The sequence below is a fragment of the Pristiophorus japonicus genome, chromosome 11, assembly GCF_044704955.1.
Source record: "Pristiophorus japonicus isolate sPriJap1 chromosome 11, sPriJap1.hap1, whole genome shotgun sequence".
NCBI classification, from domain to species: Eukaryota; Metazoa; Chordata; class Chondrichthyes; family Pristiophoridae; genus Pristiophorus; species Pristiophorus japonicus.
In genome coordinates, this window is record NC_091987.1 from 37,773,429 (window position 1) to 37,797,082 (window position 23,654).

General features: G+C 44.1%; 1 protein-coding gene across 13 annotated transcripts in view; it reads left to right on the plus strand.

The window, feature by feature from the left end:
• The window catches only part of dmd (dystrophin), a 2,299,423-nt gene that overhangs the window by 2,253,834 nt on the left and 21,935 nt on the right, over window positions 1-23,654 (plus strand). For all 13 annotated transcript variants that reach the window (XM_070893344.1, XM_070893337.1, XM_070893339.1 and 10 more), the window contains one exon: window positions 22,339-22,431. In XM_070893344.1, coding sequence (XP_070749445.1) covers window positions 22,339-22,431 — 93 coding nt within the window. The remainder of the gene's footprint in view (window positions 1-22,338; window positions 22,432-23,654) is intronic.

The window sequence follows — 23,654 nt, forward strand, 5'->3', positions numbered from 1 at the left end:
GCAAATGCATGGCAGATGCAGTATAATGTGGATAAATGTGAGGTTATCCACTTTGGGGGCAAAAACACAAAGGCAGAATATTTTCTGAATGGCGGTAGATTAGCAAAAGGGAAGGTGCACCGAAACCTGGGTGTCATGGTACATCAGTCATTGAAAGTTGGCATGCAAGTACAGCAGGTGGTGAAGAAGGCAATTGGTATGGTGACCTACATAGCTAGGGGACTTGAGTATAGGAGCCAGGGAGGTCTTACTGCAGTTGTACAGGGCCTTGGTGAGAAACATAGAAACATAGAAAATAGGTGCAGGAGTAGGCCATTCGGCCCTTCTAGCCTGCACCGCCATTCAATGAGTTCATGGCTGAACATGCAACTTCAGTACCCCATTCCTGCTTTCTCGCCATACCCCTTGATCCCCCTAGTAGTAAGGACTACATCTAACTCCTTTTTGAATATATTTAGTGAATTGGCCTCAACAACTTTCTGTGGTAGAGCATTCCACAGGTTCACCACTTTCTGGGTGAAGAAGTTTCTCCTCATCTCGGTCCTAAATGGCTTCCCCCTTATCCTTAGACTGTGACCCCTGGTTCTGGACTTCCCCAACATTGGGAACATTCTTCCTGCATCTAACCTGTCTAACCCCATCAGAATTTTTAATGTTTCTATGAGATCCCCTCTCATTCTTCTGAACGCCAGTGAATACAAGCCCAGTTGATCCAGTCTTTCTTGATATGTCAGTCCCGCCATCCCGGGAATCAGTCTGGTGAACCTTCGCTGCACTCCCTCAATAGCAAGAATGTCCTTCCTCAAGTTGGGAGACCAAAACTGTACACAACACGCCAGGTGTGGCCTCACCAAGGCCCTGTACAACTGTAGCAACACCTCCCTGCCCCTGTACTCAAATCCCCTCGCTATGAAGGCCAACATGCCATTTGCTTTCTTAACCGCCTGCTGCACCTGCATGCCAACCTTCAATGCAACCTGCATGCCAGCCTCACCTGGAGTATTGTGTTCAATTTACATCTCCTAATCTGAGGAAGGACGTTCTTGCTCTTGAGGGAGTGCAGCGAAGGTTCACCAGACTGATTCCCAGGATGGCCGGACTGACATATGAGAAGAGACTGGATCGACTGGGCCTGTATTCAGTGGAGTTTAGAAGGATGAGAGGGGATCTCATAGAAACATATAAAATTCTGACAGGACTGGACAGGTTAGATGCAGGACGAATGTTCCCGATGTTGGGGAAGTCCAGAACCAGGGAACACAGTCCAAGGATAAGGGGTAAGCCATTTAGGACTGAGATGAGGAGAAACTTATTCACTCGAGAGAGTTGTTAACCTGTGGAATTCCCTACCGTAGAGAGTTGTTGATGCCAATTCATTAGATATATTGAGCAGGGAGTTAGATATTGCCCTTATGGCTACAGGGTTCAAGGGTGTGGAGAGAAAGCAGGAAAGGGATACCGAGGTGAATGATCAGCCATGATCTTATTGAATGGTGGTGCAGGCTCGAAGGGCCGAATGACCTACTCCTGCACCTATTTTCTATGTTTCTATGTCTACTACTTGCTGCTCTCCTGTTCCTTCGCACTGCTCAGTGTGAGGAGCAAGTGTTCTGTCATGGTGCTACTCCTCAGTATAGACCTTGTAACTCACATGTCATAAATGTCCTGTTTCTCCTGGCTCATGATCTGACACTGTCACTACTCCCAGGACCTTGGCATGTGTGCCTGCTGGCTGCTCTTGCCTCTTCTCTGCCTGTTCTATAGTCCTTTGAGCGGCCAGCTGAAATGGATGGATGGGCCATCACCCAGAGAGTTCATGGTCTCATCCATCTCTCTTGCTTTCTCAGCTGCTGGTTGTCACTTGCAGATGACCAGGAATCTGTGTGGACTCTAGCCCTTGGCCACCAATAAAGAGCATGAAGGTCCTATCAAGTCAATCCCTCTGTACATCATAATTAAGACCGTCTTGTAAAATGGCGACCAAGGTGTCAATTCAGCAGACTCAGTGTTGGTGAGCAAAACTGCATCAGTGCTTGGGCCCCATATGTTGGGAACGTCCCTACTTTCCACTCACTCCGGGGAGCTCTGCAGCTTCCTGAAACCCTGCTTCTTTGCCCACACCAATATTGAAGCATGTTCTCCAACATTCCATGCAGGAAATGCTAAAGTCTTTCAAAGGAATACGCAGAAAGCCTCTGCTGGTATGCAGCTCTGGTAAGGGCAAATCCATGGATCTTCCGGAGCTGAATCTCTGGCTCCAACTCTCTATTCCTCCGGTTACTTTCCATCTGCCGCTACCTCCACTTGCTCCTCTTTGCTGGTGCTCAGTGCTTCACCAGGTACTCCCTTCTGACTCCTCCGATCTGATGCCCCCTCCCGAAGTGGATGTTTCTTTGCTGGTGCTGGCAGGGACTGGAGAGTTTGACCAGCATTCACGTGATGGGGCTACTTCCTGCTCCTCCCTCTGCCAGCATCTTACTCTTGGGAGAACCCTGCACAAAGGGGGAACATGTGTTAGCATAGGATATGCTAATGGATATGCATAGTGAAGTAAGGCCAATATGGTTCCTTGCAGCAGAGGAGCAGATGTGGCAGCTTGTTAGTCATTGAGTGTAAAGTGCTAGTAAGAAGTGGAATTTGAAGGTAATCTCTACCTCGTTGGGCAGGTATGAAGCCACCGCCTCGCTCCTTTAAATTCCTCCGAACCAACCATTTGGAGGTCCTGCTCCTCATGTCAGTTCAAGGGCTGTAGGTCTGCATGAGAATGTAAGACTAGATGCAGCTCTACACCCAGCTCACGTTTCACCTGGAGTGCAAGGAGGAGTGAAGAGGGTGAAAATAGTTTGAGGAGCGGTTGTGAAACCATGCAACGTTTCTGTGAATGGAAGGAAGCCTTGGCCTCCGTCAGTCACTAAGTTGACACTGCAGTTGTACTGACAAGCTGGTCTGGCTGGTACAGTAGCATAGTGGTTATGTTACTGGACTAGTGATCCAGAGGCCTGGTCTAATGATCCGGAGACATGAGTTCAAATCCCACCATGGCAGCTGGGGATTTTAAGTTCAAGTAATTAAATAAATCTGGAATAAAAAGCATGTAATGATGCAGATTATTGTAAAAAACCATCTGCTTCATTAATGTCCTCTTGGGAAGGAAATCTGCTGTCGTTACCCAGTCTGGCCTATATGTGACTCCAGATCCACACCAATGTGACTCTGAACTGCCCTAGCAAGCCACTCAGTTATAGTCAACAAGACAGCTCACCACAAGCAATTAGGGATGGGCATAAATGCTGGCCTTGCTGGCGACGCCCACATCCCATGAATGGATTTTTTTAAAGATCTAACGGTTGGGAAGGGCAGGGTGTTTTGCTGATGTGATAGCATGCTGTGGTCTCACTGCTGGTATAAGAAGAGCATTTCTTTTATTTTAGCGGGGAACATTTATCGAAGCTAACCTTCGATTTGAGTATAGGAGCAGGGAGGTCTTGCTGCAGTTGTACAGGGCCTTGGTGAGGCCACACCTTGAATATTGTGTACAGTTTTGGTCTCCTAATCTGAGGAAGGACATTCTTGATATTGAGGGAGTGCAGCGAAGGTTCACCAGACTGATTCCCGGGAGGGCAGGACTGACATAGGAAGAAAGACTGGATCGACTAGGCTTATATTCACTGGAATCTCGAAGAATGAGAGGGGATCTCATAGAAACATATAACATTCTGACGGGATTGGACAGGTTAGATGCAGGAAGAATGTTCCCGATGTTGGGGAAGTCCAGAACCAGGGATCACAGTCTAAGGAGAAGAGGTAAGCCATTTAGGACCGAGATGAGGAGAAACTTCTTCACTCAGAGAATTGTGAACCTGTGGCATTCTCTACCACAGAAAGTTGTTGAGGCCAATTCTTTAGATATTTTCAAAAGGGAGTTAGATGTGGCCCTTACAGCTAAAGAGATCAAGGGGTATGGAGAGAAAGCAGGAATGGTGTACTGAAGTTGCATGATCAGCCGTGATCATATTGAATGTTGGTGCAGATTCGAAGGGCCGAATGGCCTACTCCTGCACCTACTTTCTATGTTTCTATGTTGAAACTGCACTCCTATAACCTGGATTATGCAAAGTTATGTTATCAGAATCCTATGCAGGAATTAAACTGTGCCCTGGGGGAGGTGATGTCGAACTTCAGAAATGCCATTTTCACGCCATTGACACGAATTTCAAACACACAAAAATTAATATTTAATTTGTGTTAAAGTTCATTGATCTAGAGAAATTAATTTTCACTGACTCTTAAGATAATGGGATTTTTAATTATTTCTGTTCTGGCTATTTGTCATGATATTCTTTTGTATTAATAACTCTTTGCGCGAGTAAAGCAGACTAAGCAAAACAGCAAGTGGATCACTGACCTTCATGAGAAAATATGCTTTTGTATGGAAAAACCCTGCAAAGAAATTAATATGATGCATAATATTCAATCCATTAATAGTACATCAAATTGTAACAGGTTGTTTACTGTTTGGTCAGTGAAATTCTGTTCATTTTTTCTAGCTTTCTTAAAAAGTTATTTAACCAGCAGAATCACCTAGAGTTTCTTTTGTTTTAATTTTATGTTCTCAGGTTGAAGTCTCACAGAACAATAGTCTCTTTGCACCTCTAGTTAGGGAGAGCATAAACAAGGCTTGGTTATGATTTAGAGTTTGTTGCAAGTTTATAAAATTTGCATTTTTCTTTTATCTCCACGGTTTAGGGCTCCCTCAGCTCCATCCCAATGTTGATGTCGATTCTTTTGCATCATCTGGGGTTGGGAAGTGATAATTCACTGTATTTGGACATAAAGAATGGAAATGTACCAATGAAAGCAAATGTTAAATCAAGGCAATGACTCCTTTCCCTAATCCCTCTTGTGATTTATGGAGAAATGTCCCAGCACTCCCACATATCTCTTCACTGCCAGTAAGGAGTGTACTGTTGGTTGATCCAATGCTAATCCTTTCTGCTACTGCCCACCTTCCACTTACATTTCTGCAGTGCTTCTCATGGAGAGGATGGCATCTCTGAGCACTTTACCTTGTTCAGGAAAAACTGTGGATGGAGTGCAGAAAAAAGGGGAATGGAAGGGGGTAGAGTACAAAGTTGAAGGCACGATCAAAGATGGATTTTGAGAAATTCTTTGAATGCAGAAGGGAAGTGGCATGACAGAGAGATCCAGGGAAGGAGTAACAGAGGACAAGAGCGTAGCAGCTGGGCAAGGTGCCACCATAGGGAGAGCAGGGGACAAGGAGCAGCACGGTGGAGCATACAAGTGCATAAGGATGTAGGAGATTGCTGAGGTGGAATAGGGCAAGGTCATGGAGGGATTTATTACGAGCTGATAAATTATTAATTGAAGTCCCATGACATTGTACACAGACAAAAATAAAAAGAATTGTCTTTCTCTCCTCATAACTATATCTCACAAAATCTAGGCCAACACTCTGACAGTGTAGTACTGGGGGAGCGCTGCACTGTCAAAGGTGCTGTCTTTCGGATGAGATGGTAAAATGAGGCCCTGTCAGGTGAACGTAAAAGATCCCATGGCACTATTTTGAAGAAGAGCAGGGGAGTTCTCCCCATGTCCTGGCCAATATTCCTCCCTCAACCACCACCTAAAGACAGATTATCTAGTCATTATCACATTGCTGTTTGTGAAATGATGCTGTGCACATATCGGCTGGCGCATTTCCTACAGTACAACAGTGACTATACTTCAGAAGTACTTCATTGGGTGTGAAACACTTTGGGATGTCCTGAGTTCATGAAAGGTGCTGAACAAGTGCAAGTCTTTCTTTCTCTACTCGTATCTCGCAATCTAATTCATTCTGTCTTATGTTCTCTGTCTTTCAGTTTGTCTTTCACTCTTTCAGTCTTCCTCTTTCTACCTGTTTGTGTCTTATTGTTATCTGTGTTCATCATAACTTTTAAAAATACTCTATTGAGATAAGCATTTCAAAGTCTGGAGCTGACAAAAGCATGCATGAGGGTTTCAGCTGCAAATGGGCGGAGGGGTGTGATGTTATTTTAAAATAATGACAGTAGGCAGGCTTTGTGATGGAAAGGATATTCAGAAATGATCTCAGAAAATAATTTACTAGATATTGATCATCATTATTTGTAACTGAAAGAAAAATTATCATGACCCATTCGCACCAATTTTTTAAAAACATTAAAATGAGTTTAAAATTAATACTGTGGCCAGTGGCAAAGTCACCGATCCCTGTCACTCAATGTATCAAATGACAGTAAGCTGGACTGCTTGATTTTAACAAGGTCCAAATTAAATTTTAAAAATTGAATTCTATAATGTCATCATCAAACAAGAGTACTTAAATTAATAATGAGTAAAACTATTATGCACAAGAACTGTAAATTATTGATCAATCGTTTTGCAGAATGATAAATATCTTTCTGTGCTTAATCCAGAGCAATTACAATGTTGGGAAATATGATTACTTTCGTTCAGAAGCTCGCAAAGATTTCTGATACACTATGGCAGAGAAAGCATCTGCAGTCTGTACACAAGACCAACTTGGCATTCTTTGGGGCCTCAATTCAGGCCTGCCAAAATAGCTGGCGCACGCACCTTTTTTTGATATTTTTGCTGTCGGGTGCGATGAGGCGGTCGTTCAATCGATTTTCTCCACTTTGCCATTTTTTTCGGATCGGACCAGAAGCCGGTCATAATGGGGGCACAAGTGCAGCGGTAAGTGCTGGTGAGGGGCGGAAGTGGGGGCGGGACAGTGGAGTGGTGGTGACGTCAGTGCGCATGTGCGTCACCATGTCTCTCCCCTCATTTAAAGGGGAGAGAAGCAGCATTTCTTGAGGTTTGGCCACTGGGCCACCAGGGAGGATTTTGGCCGGGCTAGCGGCCTGGCACCCAAGAGGGTTTGCCAGGCTGCCTCTTGGCGGCCCGGCCGAACTCGGGGCGTAATTGTCCGGCCGAATTGGGAAGTTAGCTGGCATAAAAAACATGGCGGCAGTGCGCCCTCCCATTGAAGGACCGCCGTGCTGCCGTGGCTCTCACACAAGAAACCAGGACGGAAGCGGGGACTGCCAGAAAAATCCCCGAGGTGAATTTGCGGCCAATCCACTGCAACGCGGCGGCCACTCACTTCCGCTGCATGGGCGCCACAAAATGGCGGTAACGGGCCTTTTCCAGACCCTGAATTTTGGCCCCTTGTATGTCTGTTATTTATGGCCAGATCAAGATGAACAGAAATTATACCAGATATTGCTGAGGAATCATTCCTGGTCCTTCAAACAGTTAACTCTAACAATGCACAACCACTTAGACACAAGGTAATGTGTAATTCCCTTGATGGTTAATAGAATACATGTGTCTTTTTATTTTAAGTTGAGGTTTTAGTGAATCATTATATCTTCACACAGGCAGTCCTGTCCCCAAAAATGCAGCATGCAGACATATTACTTGTGAGGCCTGAGAGGACTTACGACAGAGAAGCCTTGTTGAGACCAATTTCAATTTCAAATTAATGAGCAAGATTAAAATAAGGGACTACTATCAATAACTCAGGAAATCGTATTGCACTGCTGATTTTCTGCCAGTAGATGTAATTAATGATTTTATAAATAATTAACTGTAGATTTACAATACATACCACATCCAGTGCTAGTGAAGTTGTACTTTATCTGATGCCGCGTTCCCAGTGTGCTGCCCTCGCAGGAAGTGCGGATCGGAGAATCGGGTCTGCAGTGTTAAAGTAAACACTGCTCTGTGTGAGTTCCTGCTAAAAACAAGTGATCAAGGAATGACCCTTGATCTCCATTCACTTAAAGAGCAGATGTCATAGAATCATAGAGGTTTACAGCACAGAAGGAGGCCATTGGGCCCATTCTGTCTGTGCCGGCTGAAAAAGAGCTATCCAGCCTAATCCCACTTCCCAGCTTTTGAGCCATAGCCTTCTAGGTTACAGCACTTTAAGTGCATATCCAAGTACTTTTTAAATGCGATGAGGGTTTCTGCATCTACTATCCTTTCAGGCAGTGATTTCCAGACCCCCTACTACCCACTGGGTGAAATAAATTCTCCTTAAATCCCCTCTAATCCTTCTGCCAATTAATTTAAATCTATGTCCCCTGGTTATTGACCCTGCTGCTAAAGGAAATAGGTCCTTCCTATCCACTCTATCTTGGCCCCTCATAATTTTATACACCTCAATTAAATCTCCCTTCAGCTTCCTATGCTCCAAGGAAAACAACCCCAACCTATCCAATCTTCCCACGTAGCTAAAATCCTCCAGTCCTGGCAACATCCTCGTAAATCTCCCCTCTGTACCTTCTCTAGTACAATCACTCTTTCCTGTAATGTGATGACCAGAATTCTGCGCAGTACTCTAGCTTTGGCCTAACTATTGTTTTATGCAGTTCAAGCATAACCTCCCTGCTCTTATATTCTGTGCCTCGACTAATAAAGTAAAGTATCAGCCAATTCAATTCACTCCACGTGTTATCAAGAAGTGGCTGAGCACACTGGATACAGCAAACATCTTCAGCTGCTTTATCAATGACCTTTCCTCCATCATAAGGTTAGAAGTGGGGATACTTGCTGAAGATTGTACAATGTCCAGTTCCATTCGCAACTCCTCAGAAAATGAAGCAGTCCATGTCTGCCTGCAGCAAAACCTGGACGACATTCAGGCTTGGGCTGATAAATGGCAAATAACAATCACACCACACAAGGGCCCCGACAATATCCCGGTTGTCGTGCTGAAGATTTGTGTTCCAGAACTAGCCGCACCTCTAGCCAAGCTGTTCCAGTACAGCTACAACACTAGCATCTGTCTGACAATGTGCAAAACTGCCCAGGTCTGTCCTGTCCGCAAGAAGCAGGACAAATCCAATCCAGCCAACTACCGCCCCATCAGTCTACTCTCAATCATCCGCAAAGTGATGGAATCGTCGACAGTGCTGTCAAGGGACACTTACTCACCAATAACCTGCTCACCGATGCGCTGTTTGAGTTCCGCCAGGCTCCACTCGACTCCAAACCTCATGACAGCCTTGGTCCAAACATGGACAAAAGAGTTGAATTCCCAATGTGAGGTGAGAGTAACTGTCCTTGACATCAAGGCAGCATTTGATCCCTTGTAAAATTGAAGCCAATGTAAATCAGGGGGAAAATTTTCCACTGGCTGGAGTCATACATAGCAAAAAGGAAGATGGTTGTGGTTGTTGGAGGTCAATCATCCCAGGCCCAGGACATTGCTGCAAGAGTTCCTCAGGGCAGTGTCCTTGGCTCAAACATCTTCAGCTGCTTCATCAATGACCTTCCCTCCATCATAAGGTCAGGAGTGGGGATGTTCACTGATGATTGCACAGTGTTCAGTTCCATTTGCAACTCCTCAGAAACTGAAGTAGTCCATAACCGCATGCAGCACAACTTGGACGACATTCAGGCTTGGGCTGATAAGTGGCAAGTAACATTCACATCACACAAGTGCCAGGCAATGACCATCTCCAACAAGCAATAATCTAACCACCTCCCCTTGATATTCAATGGCATTACGATCACTAAATCCCCCACCATCAACATTCTGGGGGTCGCCTTTGACCAGAAACTTAACTGGACCAGCCACATAAATACTGTGGCAAAAAGAGCAGGTCAAAGACTGGGTATTCTGCGGCAACTGTCTCACCTCCTGACTCCCCCAAAGTCTTTCCACCATCTACAAGGCACAAGTCAGGAGTGTGATGGAATAAACTCCACTGGATGAGTGCACCTCCAACAACACTCAAGAATCTTGACACTATCCAGGACAAAGCAGCCCACTTGATTAGCACCCCATCCACCAACTTCAACATTCACTCCCTCCTCCATCACAAGCACACCATGGCTGCAGTGTGTACCATCTATAAGATGCATTGCAGCAACTCACCACGACTTCTTCGGCGGAACCTCCCAAACCCGCGACCTCTACCACCTAGAAGGACAAGGGCAGCAGGTGCATGGGAGCACCATCACCTGCAAGTTCCCCTCTAAGTTACACAACATCCTGACTTGGAAATATATTGCCATTCCTTCATCGTCGCTGGGTCAAAATCCTAGAACTCCTTCCCGAACTGCACTGTGGGTGGTACAAGGACTGCAGCGGTTGAAGATGGCAGCTCACCACCACCTTCTCAAAGGCGAAAAGGGATGGGCAATGAATGCTGGCCTTGCCAGCAATGCCCACATCCCGGAACAAATTTTTAAAAATCCCGAATGCCTTCTTAGCCACCTTCAACCTGTCCTGCTACCTTCAGGGATCTGCGGACATGCACTCCAAGGTCCTTCTATTCCACATTTATTGTGTATTCCCTTTCCTTGTTAGCCATCCCCAAATGCATTACCTCATACCTCTCTGGATTGAATTCCATTTGACACTTTTCTGCCCACCTGACCAGTCCATTGATATCTTCCTGCAGCCTACAGCTTTCTTCCTCACTATCAACCACACGGCCATGTTTTGTATCATCTGCAAGCTCCTTAATCACGCCCCTTACATTAATGTTTAAATCTTTGATATAAACCTCAAAAAGCAAGAAACTAGTACGAAGCCCTGCGAACTCCACTGGAAACAACCTTCTAGTCGCAAAAACACCCACTACCCTTTGGTTCTTGCCACTTAGCCAATTTTGGATACAACTTGCCACTTTCCCTTGGATCCCATGGGCTTTTACTTTTCTGACACGTCTTCCATGTGGGACCTTGTCAAAAGCCTTGCTAAAATCCATGTCGAATAAATCAAACACACTGCCCTCCTTGTTACCTCCTCAAAAAGTTCAATCAAGTTAGTCACACATGACCTTCCCTTAACAAATCCATGCTGACTGTCCTTGATTAATCCATGCCTTTCGAAATGATGATTCATACTATTGCTCAGAATTTTTTCCAATAATTTGCCCACCACCGATGTTTGGCTGACTGGCCTGTAATTACTCAGTCTATTCTTTTCTCCCTTTGTAAACAACAGTACAATGTTTGCAGTGCTCCCGTCCTCTGGCATCACACCTGCAGTCAGAGGGGATTCGAAAATGGCAGTCAGAGGGGATTCGAAAATGATGGTCAGAGCCTCTGCGATTTCCTCCCTTGCTTCTCTTAACAGCCTGGGATATATTTCATCTGGGCCTGGCGATTTATTTAGTTTCAAAGATGCTAAATCCCTTAATATGCCCTGAAGGCTCGAGAACCAGATGACGGTGATTTAAGGTGTTTTGCAGAAGAACCAAAGGCGACATGAGGAAAAGCTATTTTACTCAGCGAGTGGTTAGGATCTGGAATTCACTGCCTGAAAGGGTGGTGGAGGCAGATTCAATTGTGGCTTTCAAAAGGGAATTGGATAAGTACCTGAAGGAAAAAGAATTGCAGGGCTACAGGAAAAGAGAGGGTGAGTGGGACTAGCTGAAGTGCTCTTGCAGAGAGCTTGCACAGGCTCGATGGGCCAAATGGCCGCCTCCTGCACTGTAACCATGCTATGATTCTAATATTTCCTCTCTCACTATGTTTAGCTCATCTAATATTTCACACTCCTCCTCCTGAACTACAATGTCTGTATTGTCCCCCTCTTCTGTGAAGATAGACGCAAAGTATTTGTTAAGAACCATATCCGCGTCTTCTGCTTCACACACAGGTTACCTTTTTGGTCTCCAATAGGCCCTACTCTTTCATTAGTTTTCCTCGTGCTCGTTATGTATTTATAAAATATCTTTGGGTTTTCCTTGATTTTACTTGCCAATTTATTTTCATGCCCTCTCTTTGCTTTCCTAATTTCCTTTTTTAATTTCACCCTGCACTTTCTATACTCCTCTCGGCTTTCTGCAGTATTGAGCTCTCGGTACCTGACAAAAGCTGTCCTTTTTTCCTTTGCGCAAATTGGTTGCTGCGTTTCCTATATTACAACAATGACTACACTTCAAAAAGTTTTTCATTGGCTGTAAAGCGCTTTGGGAAATCTGGTGGCCGTGAAAGGCTCTGTCTGTCTATCTTCCGTTCCCCCACTCTTCCCCACCCTCCAGGGAGTCCAACCCTTTTTCTTTGTGGGAACATATTTGCTTTGAACACTCACCATCTCCTCCTTGAATATCTACCACTGCTCTGACACTGATTTACCGTCAGCGGACTCGTCACTGCAAAATGAGAAATTCACAACAAACTTGATCACAACTAACCTTAGCTGGACCCATGATTTAAATCTGTTGGTCTTAAGTAGGATTCAGTTTAAAAAGTTGATCTTTATGCAAAAGAACTAAGCTCCCCTGATATCCTGATGCAGGGGGATACTCACCATATGGCGTGTGAGTCAACTGCATCCATTGCAAACCTCTGGTGCAGCTCTTGTACTGGATCCAACCAAAGCACATATTTCCTGCCCCACCAGTAATTTAAAAGGTCCAAGTCTACAATATGCTTCAGTCTCTGCTGCCCTGCCCGATGCTCTTCAGTTTGTGTTTTCCCCATGTTCTCCAGTCTCCATGATGATCTAATTGTTGGTGCCTCCCACCAACCTCTCATTTGCTGGTGCCTCCACCCCTCATTTCTGGTCCCTCCCTTCTGGTTTCTCAGCTGTTGCATCCTCTACTCCAATCCCCCAATTGCAAATGCTTTCCTTCCAGCCGCCCAATTGCTTGTCCCTCCCGCCCAGTAGCTGTTGTACCTTACAAACCCTCTCAACTCTGCCTTCCCTCTTCCAATTCGGCTGCCTTCTCCCCCTACCGTGACCCCTCACCCCCACCCCAAGCCCCTCACCCCACCCTAAGCCTCTCACGTTGCTGCCTCCACTGTGCCTCCAAATGACAGGAATTCACTCCCCTATTAAGAAATCAAGAAGAAAACTGCTGAAATTATTCCAAATTACAAGGAGCCCGAGCTGATTATAGGGGCTTATAAAGGTTACTTTGTTTTGGATTCTTTGTGGCACAAAACGTTAGTTAGAATCGTAGAATGATACTACGCAGAAGGTGGCCATTTGGCCATCGTGGCTGTGTTGGCTCTTCGAAAGAGCTATCCAATTATTACCACCTCCCTGCTATTTCCCCATAGCATTGCTAAATTTTCCCCTGCAATCATTTATACAATTCCCTTTTGAAAGTTATTATTGAATCTGCTTCCATCACCCTTTCAGGCATTTTAGATCATAACTCGCTGTGTAATTTATTTTTACTCACATCATCTGTTTTTTTTGCCAATTACTTTAAATCTGTGTCCTCTGGTTACCGACCCTTCTGCCACTGGGAACAGTTTCTCCATATTTACTCTATCAAAACTTCATCATTTGGAACAGCTCCATCAAATCTCTCTTTAACTTCTCTGATCTAGGGAGAACATGTAACTTTCATCCCTGGTACCATTCCAGTAAATCTCCTCTGCACTCTCTCTCAGATCTTCACATCATTCCTGAAGTGTGATGCCCAGAATTGGCCACAATACTCCAGCTGGGACCTAACCAGTGTTTCTTTTAAAGGCATAACTACCTTCCTTTTGTACTCTATACCTCCATTCATATAGCCAATTATCCCGTATACCTTTTAAACAGCCTTCTCAACTTGTCCTGCCACCTTCAAAGACTTGTGTACATACACCCCCAGGTCTCTGTATTCCTGCACCCCCTTTACAATTGTGCCATGTGGTTTATATTGCCTCTCCTCATTATTCCTACAAAAAATGAATCACTTCACACTTCTGTATTAAATTCCGTCTGTCATGTGTCTGCTCATTTCACCAGTCTGTCTATATCCTGCTGAAATCTTTACTATCCTTCCCATTGTTTACTACATTTCAGAGTTTCATATCATCTGCAAACTTTGAAATTATGCCCTGTATACCCAAGTCCAAGTTATTAATATATATCAAAAAGAGCAGTGGTCCTAATACCGATCCCTGGAGAACACCACTGTGCACTTCCTTCCAGTCTGAAAAACTAATGTTCACCACTACTCTCCGTTTTCTGTCCCTTTGCCAATTTTGTATCCATGCAGCCACTATCCCTTCAATCCCATGGGCTTTAATTTTGCTAACTAGTCTATTTGGTACATTATCAAATGCTTTTTGTAAATCCACATACAGAACATCAACTGCACTATCCTCGTCAACCCTCTCCGTTACTTCATCAAATAACTCAATCAAGTTTCTTAAAAAGTAGTTCAACGTACTTGATGAACTGTATCCATTGATTTGATTCCTTTCGATTCCTGTTGGCATTTATATATGTACAGGTGATAGGTTGTTAGAAATGATACTTGGACCTACCTAATTGGGAGGGGGTGGGCATTAGTGGAGGGGGAGTGTATGCATTTCGCCCTTAACAAAGTCACTGTTTCAGTGAAAGCTAGTGAGTTTCCTAGTCTAATGGGTTACAAAGTGTGTTACACAAACATACAGGTTTGATCCAGAGTTACTTTCATAGCTACCTTTCAGATAAATGGTACATTAGTAGAAAGCATTTGCATTTCATAAAATTCTGTGTTGTAACAGAAAACATATTTTTTGAAGTAATGACATCAAATCCTTATGATAGACTGAAATCAGTGCTGCCGCCATGTTGAGTTTGTAAGAAGAAAGAAGACAAGAGAAATATTGAACATTTGTAGGTTTTTCAGATGATCATTAGTCATAAAGCAAATCATTTTTACTTGCATGGGATGAAAGATGAAATCTGTCAGCCATTCTTGCCTGTTAAAATGTTCTTCCCCGACCAGCATTGGACCCTCCCCCCACGCCCCCTGACCACCATTGGACCGCCTCTCCCCTTCCCCCCCCCCCCACCCCCACCCCCCGACTACTATCTGCTTTCACTCGACCATCATCTGCTCCCCCTTCCAACCACCATTGGCTCCCCCGACCACCATTGATCTCACATCAGCTCCCCCTCCCCCCACCACCACCACTGCACAGAACTCATCTACGGTTAAAGTTCAGGCCTATGAGTCTCGCCAGAGACACCAGGCTGCTGCATTAATCTAGCAGAGGGACCCTCCACATTAGTCTGTGTTGGTACAGTAAGATGTTGCCGTGTTCAGACATCTTTGGGAACTGTCAGCGATGGCCAGATAACCCACCCTTGAAATGTTCTATGGAGTTGACACAAACACTGAAAGAGTACATACCTTGAAAGATATATTCTAGTAAATTGTAATAGCAATATGCTGTCACCAAGTTCCATACAGATACATCCGGCTATAAACAGAGACTCGGTTGTTAAAACTGCCAAGAACCATGATGGATCTGTCTGTCAGCTCAGTCTCCACTCTGTAAAGATATATGGCAGATGAGCAATTGGGGATTCGCGGACTGGATTCAAACAGCCCATATGTGTTGGTATTTAACAATACTTGCCATAGTTCTGTCAGTTGTGCATTCTTGATTTCCGTGGGAATAGTATCTTAATCAGTTTATCATTTAACTTCTCCCAGTTTCTTGCAGCACCACGGTTGTAGCAGATGAAATAAATTAAGATTTTGTTGCCATCCTATCAATTGTAAACTTATACTTTAGAATGTTATTACTTGATAAGTTCTAAAGCCTCTTAGCATCTGGTATTTTTTAGTCAATCTTATTTTCATGAATATAATCAAGGTTAAAAGAAAATGCCTTGGCACTTTAAAAACAAATTGTTTTTGTATTAAAATGCGCTCATTATGTGGCCTACATTGTATGGAGAATGGTGCTGCTTACCATGCTGCTCATGAGGAGCTCCCTGTACCAACTGTACCCATGTTCTCTCTCTTCAGGTACTGGTTCCTTCTCCTTCAAATCTGCTGTCATCACCCCTCTCCTTAAAAAAAGCAACCCTTGACCCAACTTTGCTTGCTAGCTATAGCCCCATCTCCAACCTCCCTTTCCTGTTCAAAATACTTGAACGTGTTGTCGGCTCCAAAATCTTTGACCATCTTTCCATGAATTCAATGTTTGAATCCCTTCAATCTGGTTTTCGCCCCTGCCACAGTACCGAAGCAGCTCTCATCAAAGTCACAAATGACATCCTTTGTGAGTGTGATAAAGGTAAACTATCCCTCCTCGTCCTTCTGGACCTGTCTGCAGCCTTCGACACAGTTGACCACTCCATCCTCCTCCAACGCCTCTCTACCACCTTACAGCTGGATGGGACAGCACTCGTTAGGTTCCATTCTTATCTATCTAATCATAGCCAGAAAATCTCGTACAATGGTTTCTCTTCCCACTCCTACATCGTTACCTCTGGTGTACCCCATGGATCTATCCTTGGCCCCCTCCTATTTCTCATCTATATGCTGCCCCTTGGTGATATCATCCGAAAACACGGAGTCAGTTTCCACATGTACGCTGATGACACCCAGCTCTACCTCGTCACCACTTCTCTCAATCCCTGCTTGGTATCTAAATTGTCAGATTACTTGTCCGAAATGAGCAGAAATGTTCTCCAGTTAAATATTGGGAAGACCGAAGCCATTATCTTTGGTCCCCGCCACAAACTACGTTCTCTAACCATTGACTCCATCCCTCTCCCTAGCATCAATCTCAGGGTGAACAAGACTGTTCCCAACCAAGGTGTCATATTTGATCCTGAAATTACTTTCCAGCTACATATCCACAGCATAACTAAAACCACCTTTTTCCATTTCCATAACATTGCCCGCCTCCGCCCCTGCCTCAGCTCTTCTGCTGCTGAAACCCTCATTCATGCCTTCTTTACCTCTAGACTTGACTACTCCAACTCACTTCTGGCTGGCCTCCCACCATTCTATACTATGTGAACCTGAGGTCATCCAAATCTCAGCAGCCCGTGTCCTAATTCGCACCCAATCACGATCACCCATCTCCCCTGTGCTTTCTGACCTACAGTGGCTACCAGTTAGACATTGTCTCGGTTTCAAAATTTTCATCCTTGTTCACAAATCACTCCATGGCCTTGCCCCTCCCTATCTCTGTAATCGTTTTCAGCCTCACAACCCCACAAGATGTCTGCACTCCTCAAATTCTGCCCTCTTAAACATTCCTCATTATAACTGCTCAACCATCGGTGGCCGTGCCTTCAGCTGTTTGGGCCCCAAGCTCTGGAACTCCCTCCCTAAACCTCTCCGCCTCTCTACCTCTTTTTCCTCCTTTAAGATAATCCTTAAAACCTACCTCTGTAAACCTGCCTTAATTTTTTCTTTTGTGGCTCAGTGTCAAATTTATCTGTTTTGTCTTGTAACACTACTGTGATGCACCTTGGGACATTTTACAACGATAAAGGCGCTATATATAAACGTTATTATTATTTGAAAAGGCTTGGACACACACTTTACAGCTGCCTAATGCCCAAAGTGGCTGCAAGAAGCCACACCTGGTGCTGGAACTGTCAGACTTGGTAGTCTGATATCTGAGCCAGGCAGATTGTATGTCAGGGCCAGTCTGGCTTGCTAATGGAATTCATTACTAGACATTACTTGGTGCGAGAATTTTTCCCAACTGGCTCTAGATAATCTGACAGGAAATATACCAGTGATCTTCCCTGCTTACCTGTACAGTTTTCACTGGTCAAACTCCAGCAGTTACCCCTGTGCACATTTGAGGAGCTATAAGCCTTGTTGCTTGCAAACTGTGCCTAAATTCTCTGGTCTTGGGTAAGTGAGATCAGTACATAAGAAGAGATAATGTACACTTCATACTGGGCAAATAGAAACCCTATAAGTGACTATAGATTTATCAGAGCATGAATTGGAGATGCTTAAACAAGGTGATCTTATCAGACATGAAGCTAACCAAAAAAAAAGGCATCTAATAATGGTAAATGACACTCCAAGGTGAGGAACAGCATATTTGGGTGCAAAGCTGCTCTACTGAACCTGTGGCCATCCCTGTACATGGCCAAGGTGACTTTATTCCATTCATCAGCCATCCTGCGGCTTCTTTGAACACAATTTGACCCTTTCACATTGAAACAATTCAGCATATTTTATTTGGGCCCTAATTTCACTTGACAGCCGGGGCCTTGACTTTAATGTCAGTTGTGGTGAAAGCGACCCTTTTTGAAGGAGCTAGTTTGTAAAGATTTGATTTATCTGGAATACCCTGGTATTTATGGGAACTTGTATGCTTCTCTTGTAAAGAATAGTTGCATGTAATCTGTAAATTGTACCAAAATGTATTACTTATTTTATAGATACATTTGTAAAAAAAAATGCAGTCTGCATCATTACTCGTCTCCATCATCACAGGCAGTCCCTCGAAGCGAGGATGACTTGCTTCCACGCCAAAAAGGGATGAGTTCACAGGTGTTTCAATGAAGGACCTAATATTCCAGATCCCGAACTACATCGTGAAGGATGGAAGATGCCTGTGCTTGAATTTTTTTTATGTGTGGTGGCCGTTGCACACCAGTCACCACACTGGCTTGACAGAGCAAGGTCTTGGTCCAGTGGCAAGGATTACCCAAGACTAACCGGAGACCAGCTCTGCTGCACAGACCGAGCGCGCGCACATATCGCAGTGTGGGCTGGTCCGTGCTGCCCCTGGACCCTGGCCTCTTCTGGGCCCCAGATTCACACCTCTCCTGGGCCCCGGTCACTTCCCTCTCTGGACTCTTGCCGCTCCTTCGCCCCTCCTGCTGTGCCTGCCCGCACTGCAATCAGCGACCTGGCTTTGCAGCTGTCACCCTCCTGCAGCAGTACACGCTGCTCCCTACAGTGGTATGCCACTGCACGCTGCTCCCTGTAATGGCCCCAGCCTACTGATGGTCTTGCAGGCCGGGACCGCTCCGATTTCCGGGCTGGGCCACCACACGCTGCTCCCTCCAATGGCCCCAGCCTGCTGATGGTCTTGCAGGCCGGGACCACTCCGATTTCCGGGCCGGGCCACCACACGCTGCTCCCTCTAATGGCCCCAGCCTGCTGATGGTCTTGCAGGCCGGGACCGCTCCGATTTCCGGGCCGGGCCACCACACGCTGCTCCCTCCAATGGCCCCAGCCTGAGCTCCTCCTCCCCTCCTCAGACTTGTCTCCATACCAGTGAGCACTGGCCATAAGACATGTTGTAGATCTCCACAACATATCTCAGCCATTTTTCCCACCTTTAAGATGTTCCTCATTCCTCTCAGCCTTTCAGTGGGCAATGTCCTTACTGCTGGTTTCATCTTTTTATTCCAATCTATTCCTGTGTCAGAAATTCCTCCTGTTTGGGTGCTGCCTATTCTTGCAGTGCAGAGCTGCCAAAAAGCAGATAGTGACCAACTGCTGCAGTGATTTCTTTCCTTTTGCCTACACTGGATATTTTGTTGGAAACAAAGAAATAACTTTGACCTATAGTATTATCAGTAAGATAATGGGACTAAAGGCAGATAAATCCCCTGGACCTAATGACTTGCATCCTAGGGTCTTAACAGAAGTAGCGGCAGGGATTGTGGATGCATTGGTTGTAATTTACCAAATTTCCCTGGATTCTGGGGAGGTCCCAGCAGATTGGAAAATTGCAAATGTAACACCCCTATTTAAAAAAGGAGGCAGACCAAATGCAGGGAACTATAGACCAGTTAGCCTAATATCTGTAGTTGGTAAAATGTTGGAGTCCATTATTAAAGAAGCAGTAGCCGGACATTTGGAAAAGCAAAATTCGGTCAGGCAGAGTCAGCATGGATCTAAGAAGAGGAAGTCATGTTTGACAAATTTGCTGGAGTTCTTTGAGGATGTAACGAACAGGGTGGATAAGGGGGAACCAGTAGATGTGGTGTATTTGGACTTCCAGAAGGCATTTGACAAGGTGCCACATAAGAGGTTACTGCACAAGATAAAAGTTCACAGGGTTGGGGTAATATATTAGCATGGATAGAGGATTGGCTAACTAACAGAGAACAGAGAGTCAGGATAAATGGTTCATTCTCTGGTTGGCAACCAGTAACTAGTGGGGTGCCGCAGGGATCAGTGCTGGGACCCCAACTATTTACAATCTATATTAACAATTTGGAAGAAGGGACCGAGTTTAAAGTAGCCAAGTTTGCTGATGATAGACAGCGGGACTTGGGGGTACTTGTGCCGAAACACAAAAGGATAGTATGCAGGTACAGCACATGATCAGGAAGACCAATGTTATCTTGGCCTTTATTGCAAAGGGGATGGAGTATACAAGCAGGGACGTCTTGCTACAGCTATATACAGTATTGGTGAGGCCACACCTGGAATACTGCGTGCAGTTTTGGTTTCCATATTTAAGAAAGGATATACTTGCTTTGGAGGCAGTTTTCAGAGATTGATTCCGGGGATGAGCGGGTTGACTTATGAGGAAAGGTTGAGTACGTTGGGCCTCTATTCATCAGAATTCAGGTTATCTTATCGAAACGTATAAGATTATGAGGGGGCTTGACAAGGTGGATGCAGAGAGGATGTTTCCACTGATGGGGGAGACTAGAACTAGAGGGCACGGTCTTAGAATAAGGGGCCGCCCATTTAAAACAGAGATGAGGAGAAATTTCTTCTCTGAGGGTTGTAAATTGTGGAATTCGCTGCCTCAGAGGGCTGTGGAAACTGGGACATTGAATAAATTTAAGACAGAAATAGACAGTTTCTTGAACGGTATGGGGATAACGGGTTATGGGGAGCGGGCGGGGAAGTGGAGCTGAGTCCATGATCAGATCAGCCATGATCTTATTGAGTGGCGGAGCAGGCTCGAGGGGCCATATGTCCTACTCCTGTTCCTATTTCTTATGTTCTTATTAACCAGGTCTGTTTTCATTGTAAATCTGGCCACTTTTTATCCCTTTTCCTGTCCCAGGCCCATATCTCTCTACACATTACTGAAGAAATGGCTAGATATGCTGCATGGATTTCAGTATTCCTGCTTGGTTTTATGTTCACAGGATAAATATAATACATGGAGGAATGTTTAGTCATAGGACTGTTTTGAACATTTCAGTGAAGCCAAAGTTTACAAAAATTTCATAAGTAACGCAACAAAAAACAGATTAACTGGTCATTCATGTTGTTGTTTCAGGATCTTTCTGTGTGTAGAATAGTTGCTGTGTTTATCTACATAACCAACACTGCACTTAAAATAATTCATTGTATATGAAGCACATTGAGACATTTATGGGACACATGATAAGGCTCTATATAAAGGCAAATATTTATTCTCTTTAGCTGGCTTCTGATGTGAGCAAGGACTTCCTTATCCAATGCGTAGTTTGGTCTCATGGCTCTTCTGTCCTAGCCCTAGCAATTCACCTTGTTTATTTTTTTTATTATTACCTGCATTATTTTAAAATCTGTGCTCCCTTTTTCTTCTTTCTCATGATGATAATGGCCCTGAAATTCCATGGCAATTCCCTCAATCTGCTATAACTTCAGTGGAATCTCAGGTTGAAGTGGCTATTTTTAACCATTTGTGCCATTTTATGGAGCATGTCGACGGTTTTCTGCCAAAATGACAGCAGTAGATCAGGAAATCTGTTGAAAATCTAGGCGGATATCTTTAACTTTCTCAGCCTCTCTTCAAAATTCAATTATGGCATCATCTCTTTTGCTTTTCTCTGGATTCTTCCTGCTTTTCGAATAGAGTCATTCTAATATGCACTTGAACAAAAAACTCCACCTAATCTTTCTTCAAAAATAGAAGTTATATCAATCACAGTAGGTACAAATAATGACTGTGTAGGAGGGAATTATATAAAGAATAAAGAATACTGAATATCTCCAAAAAGAATTGCAAAGCATTGCTAACTGAGACAGCCTTTTAGCAAGACCCTACATTCCACCCTCATGGTTTACTAAAGTTACGTGAACCCAAGGATTGTTTGCTGGCTTAAAATTTAGCAGTCATCTGTTATCACTCATAGTAGATTGAGAAGTTTTGCCTTAAAATTAATCTTACTGTTTGATGTGGAGATTACCTGATGCCAGTTAAAGATGAAAGTTGTGTTGCATACTGTAAGGCCTGAAGGTACAACAGCACATGGCGAGGCCTGTGGTATTATCGGGTTACAGAAAAATTCACCGTCATGTATACAACATAAGCCAGCAACACTTAAACTACAGAATTGGTCACTGCGTCTAAGACCGACTCTCTCAGTATGTTTTAACTCCTATCTAGCTTTTATTTATTTACTCCCATATTTATTTATTTGTAAAATATTCAATTATACTTTTTATTCTTGAAGTAGCTGATAAGTTTCTTGTATTTACAGCTGCTCTAGATTCCTGTTTAGTTATGTCGGTATGTATTATAAACTCGTACAGTGCAAGCAAGTGTATAATATTGATCCTGTGACTGACACAAGTACATTGCAAGGTTATTTCTTCGCACTAAGGTATTGGCTACAGGCATCTTTGTGTATATTATAAAGGGAACCTCTTGTTTCAGGTGAGGATGAATTGCTGAGTCCTACCCAGGGTACAAGCACGGGATTGGAGGAAGTGATGGAGCAGCTCAACAATTCCTTTCCAAGCTCTCGACGTAAGTAGATTTTGAATCTTGACAGTGTTGCAGATTAGCCTCATAAGCTGTTCACCTGACGACCTTTCACATTCCTGACAGTATGAGGCAGCTGAATGAATGTTGGTAAAATGGCAACAACAAGCAGGAAAACATTTGAGGTTATTAATGCTACCCGCTGATGTTAATTTAGCTCCCTCTTATCTTCAAGGCAGTGTCCCCCAGCCATTGTACCATCAGCACTCAGTACTTAAACAAATATTTTTAAAAAGCCAGCAGAAATGGAGCAGGAAGAACCGAAGAATACTTCCTGTGAAAATGCCATTTTTACAATGGGTCTCAAGGCAATAAATAGAGCAGATATGATGAGGAGCCATGGGATAACCTAATCACTTGGGAACAAATTAATCAGGGCCAAGGGTGGGATATAAATTGTGTCTGTGGCTCCTCATCATCTATTAGGCTCACACTACATGTTATGTCAGTAATTCAATAATAAGAATTGGATGTAAATATTAATTTTAAATATAAATTATATTTATGTGTAGGTGCCAGACTAGTTCAATGATATCAGCAATATCTGTTATGTTCTCCTTTATGCCATTACCCCTCATTGAGATAACATTATTGTGCACTATAATTTTTGTCTGTGTGATAAGATATTCTTACTTTAAGCTATTTGGAACCCTTACGTTGTGATTGTTTTTGCTCCGACAATCAGTGTTAAATATGAGACTGTTGTGAACAAAGATCTGTGACTTCACTCGCAGAATAAAGACTGTACAGTTCACTGATACTGAAGATTCTCAATGAGACCCATTTACTAAACGCCAATATGTCTCTGATCTGAGTCTTGTTTTTAGTCAGCCATCAGATATCACTCCCTGACTCTCAGATGGTGACTAGCTGATGCTTGCAGACAGCAAAGCCCCAGTCACTGGCCCATGCTAAGTTACCTGGGCTTTGACAGAAAGGTGCTACCATTGTCTCCAGTGCACCTGAGTTTAGTTAGTCACTGTTTCTGATTATCAGGACCCCTGCTTGAAAGTGCCCGTGTGTAAATGTCTGGGAAGGATAGGATCAGGCTCAGCTGTGATATTCCCCCCCCCTCGCCCACCCCACTCCCCCTCCTTGCACCGAAGTTAAATAACCTGTTGACACTCTCTGTATAGGTTCACAAGTGAAGGACATTCACTTGAGAATTGTACTGGGTGAATTGTATCCGAGTAAGGAGTCAACATCTT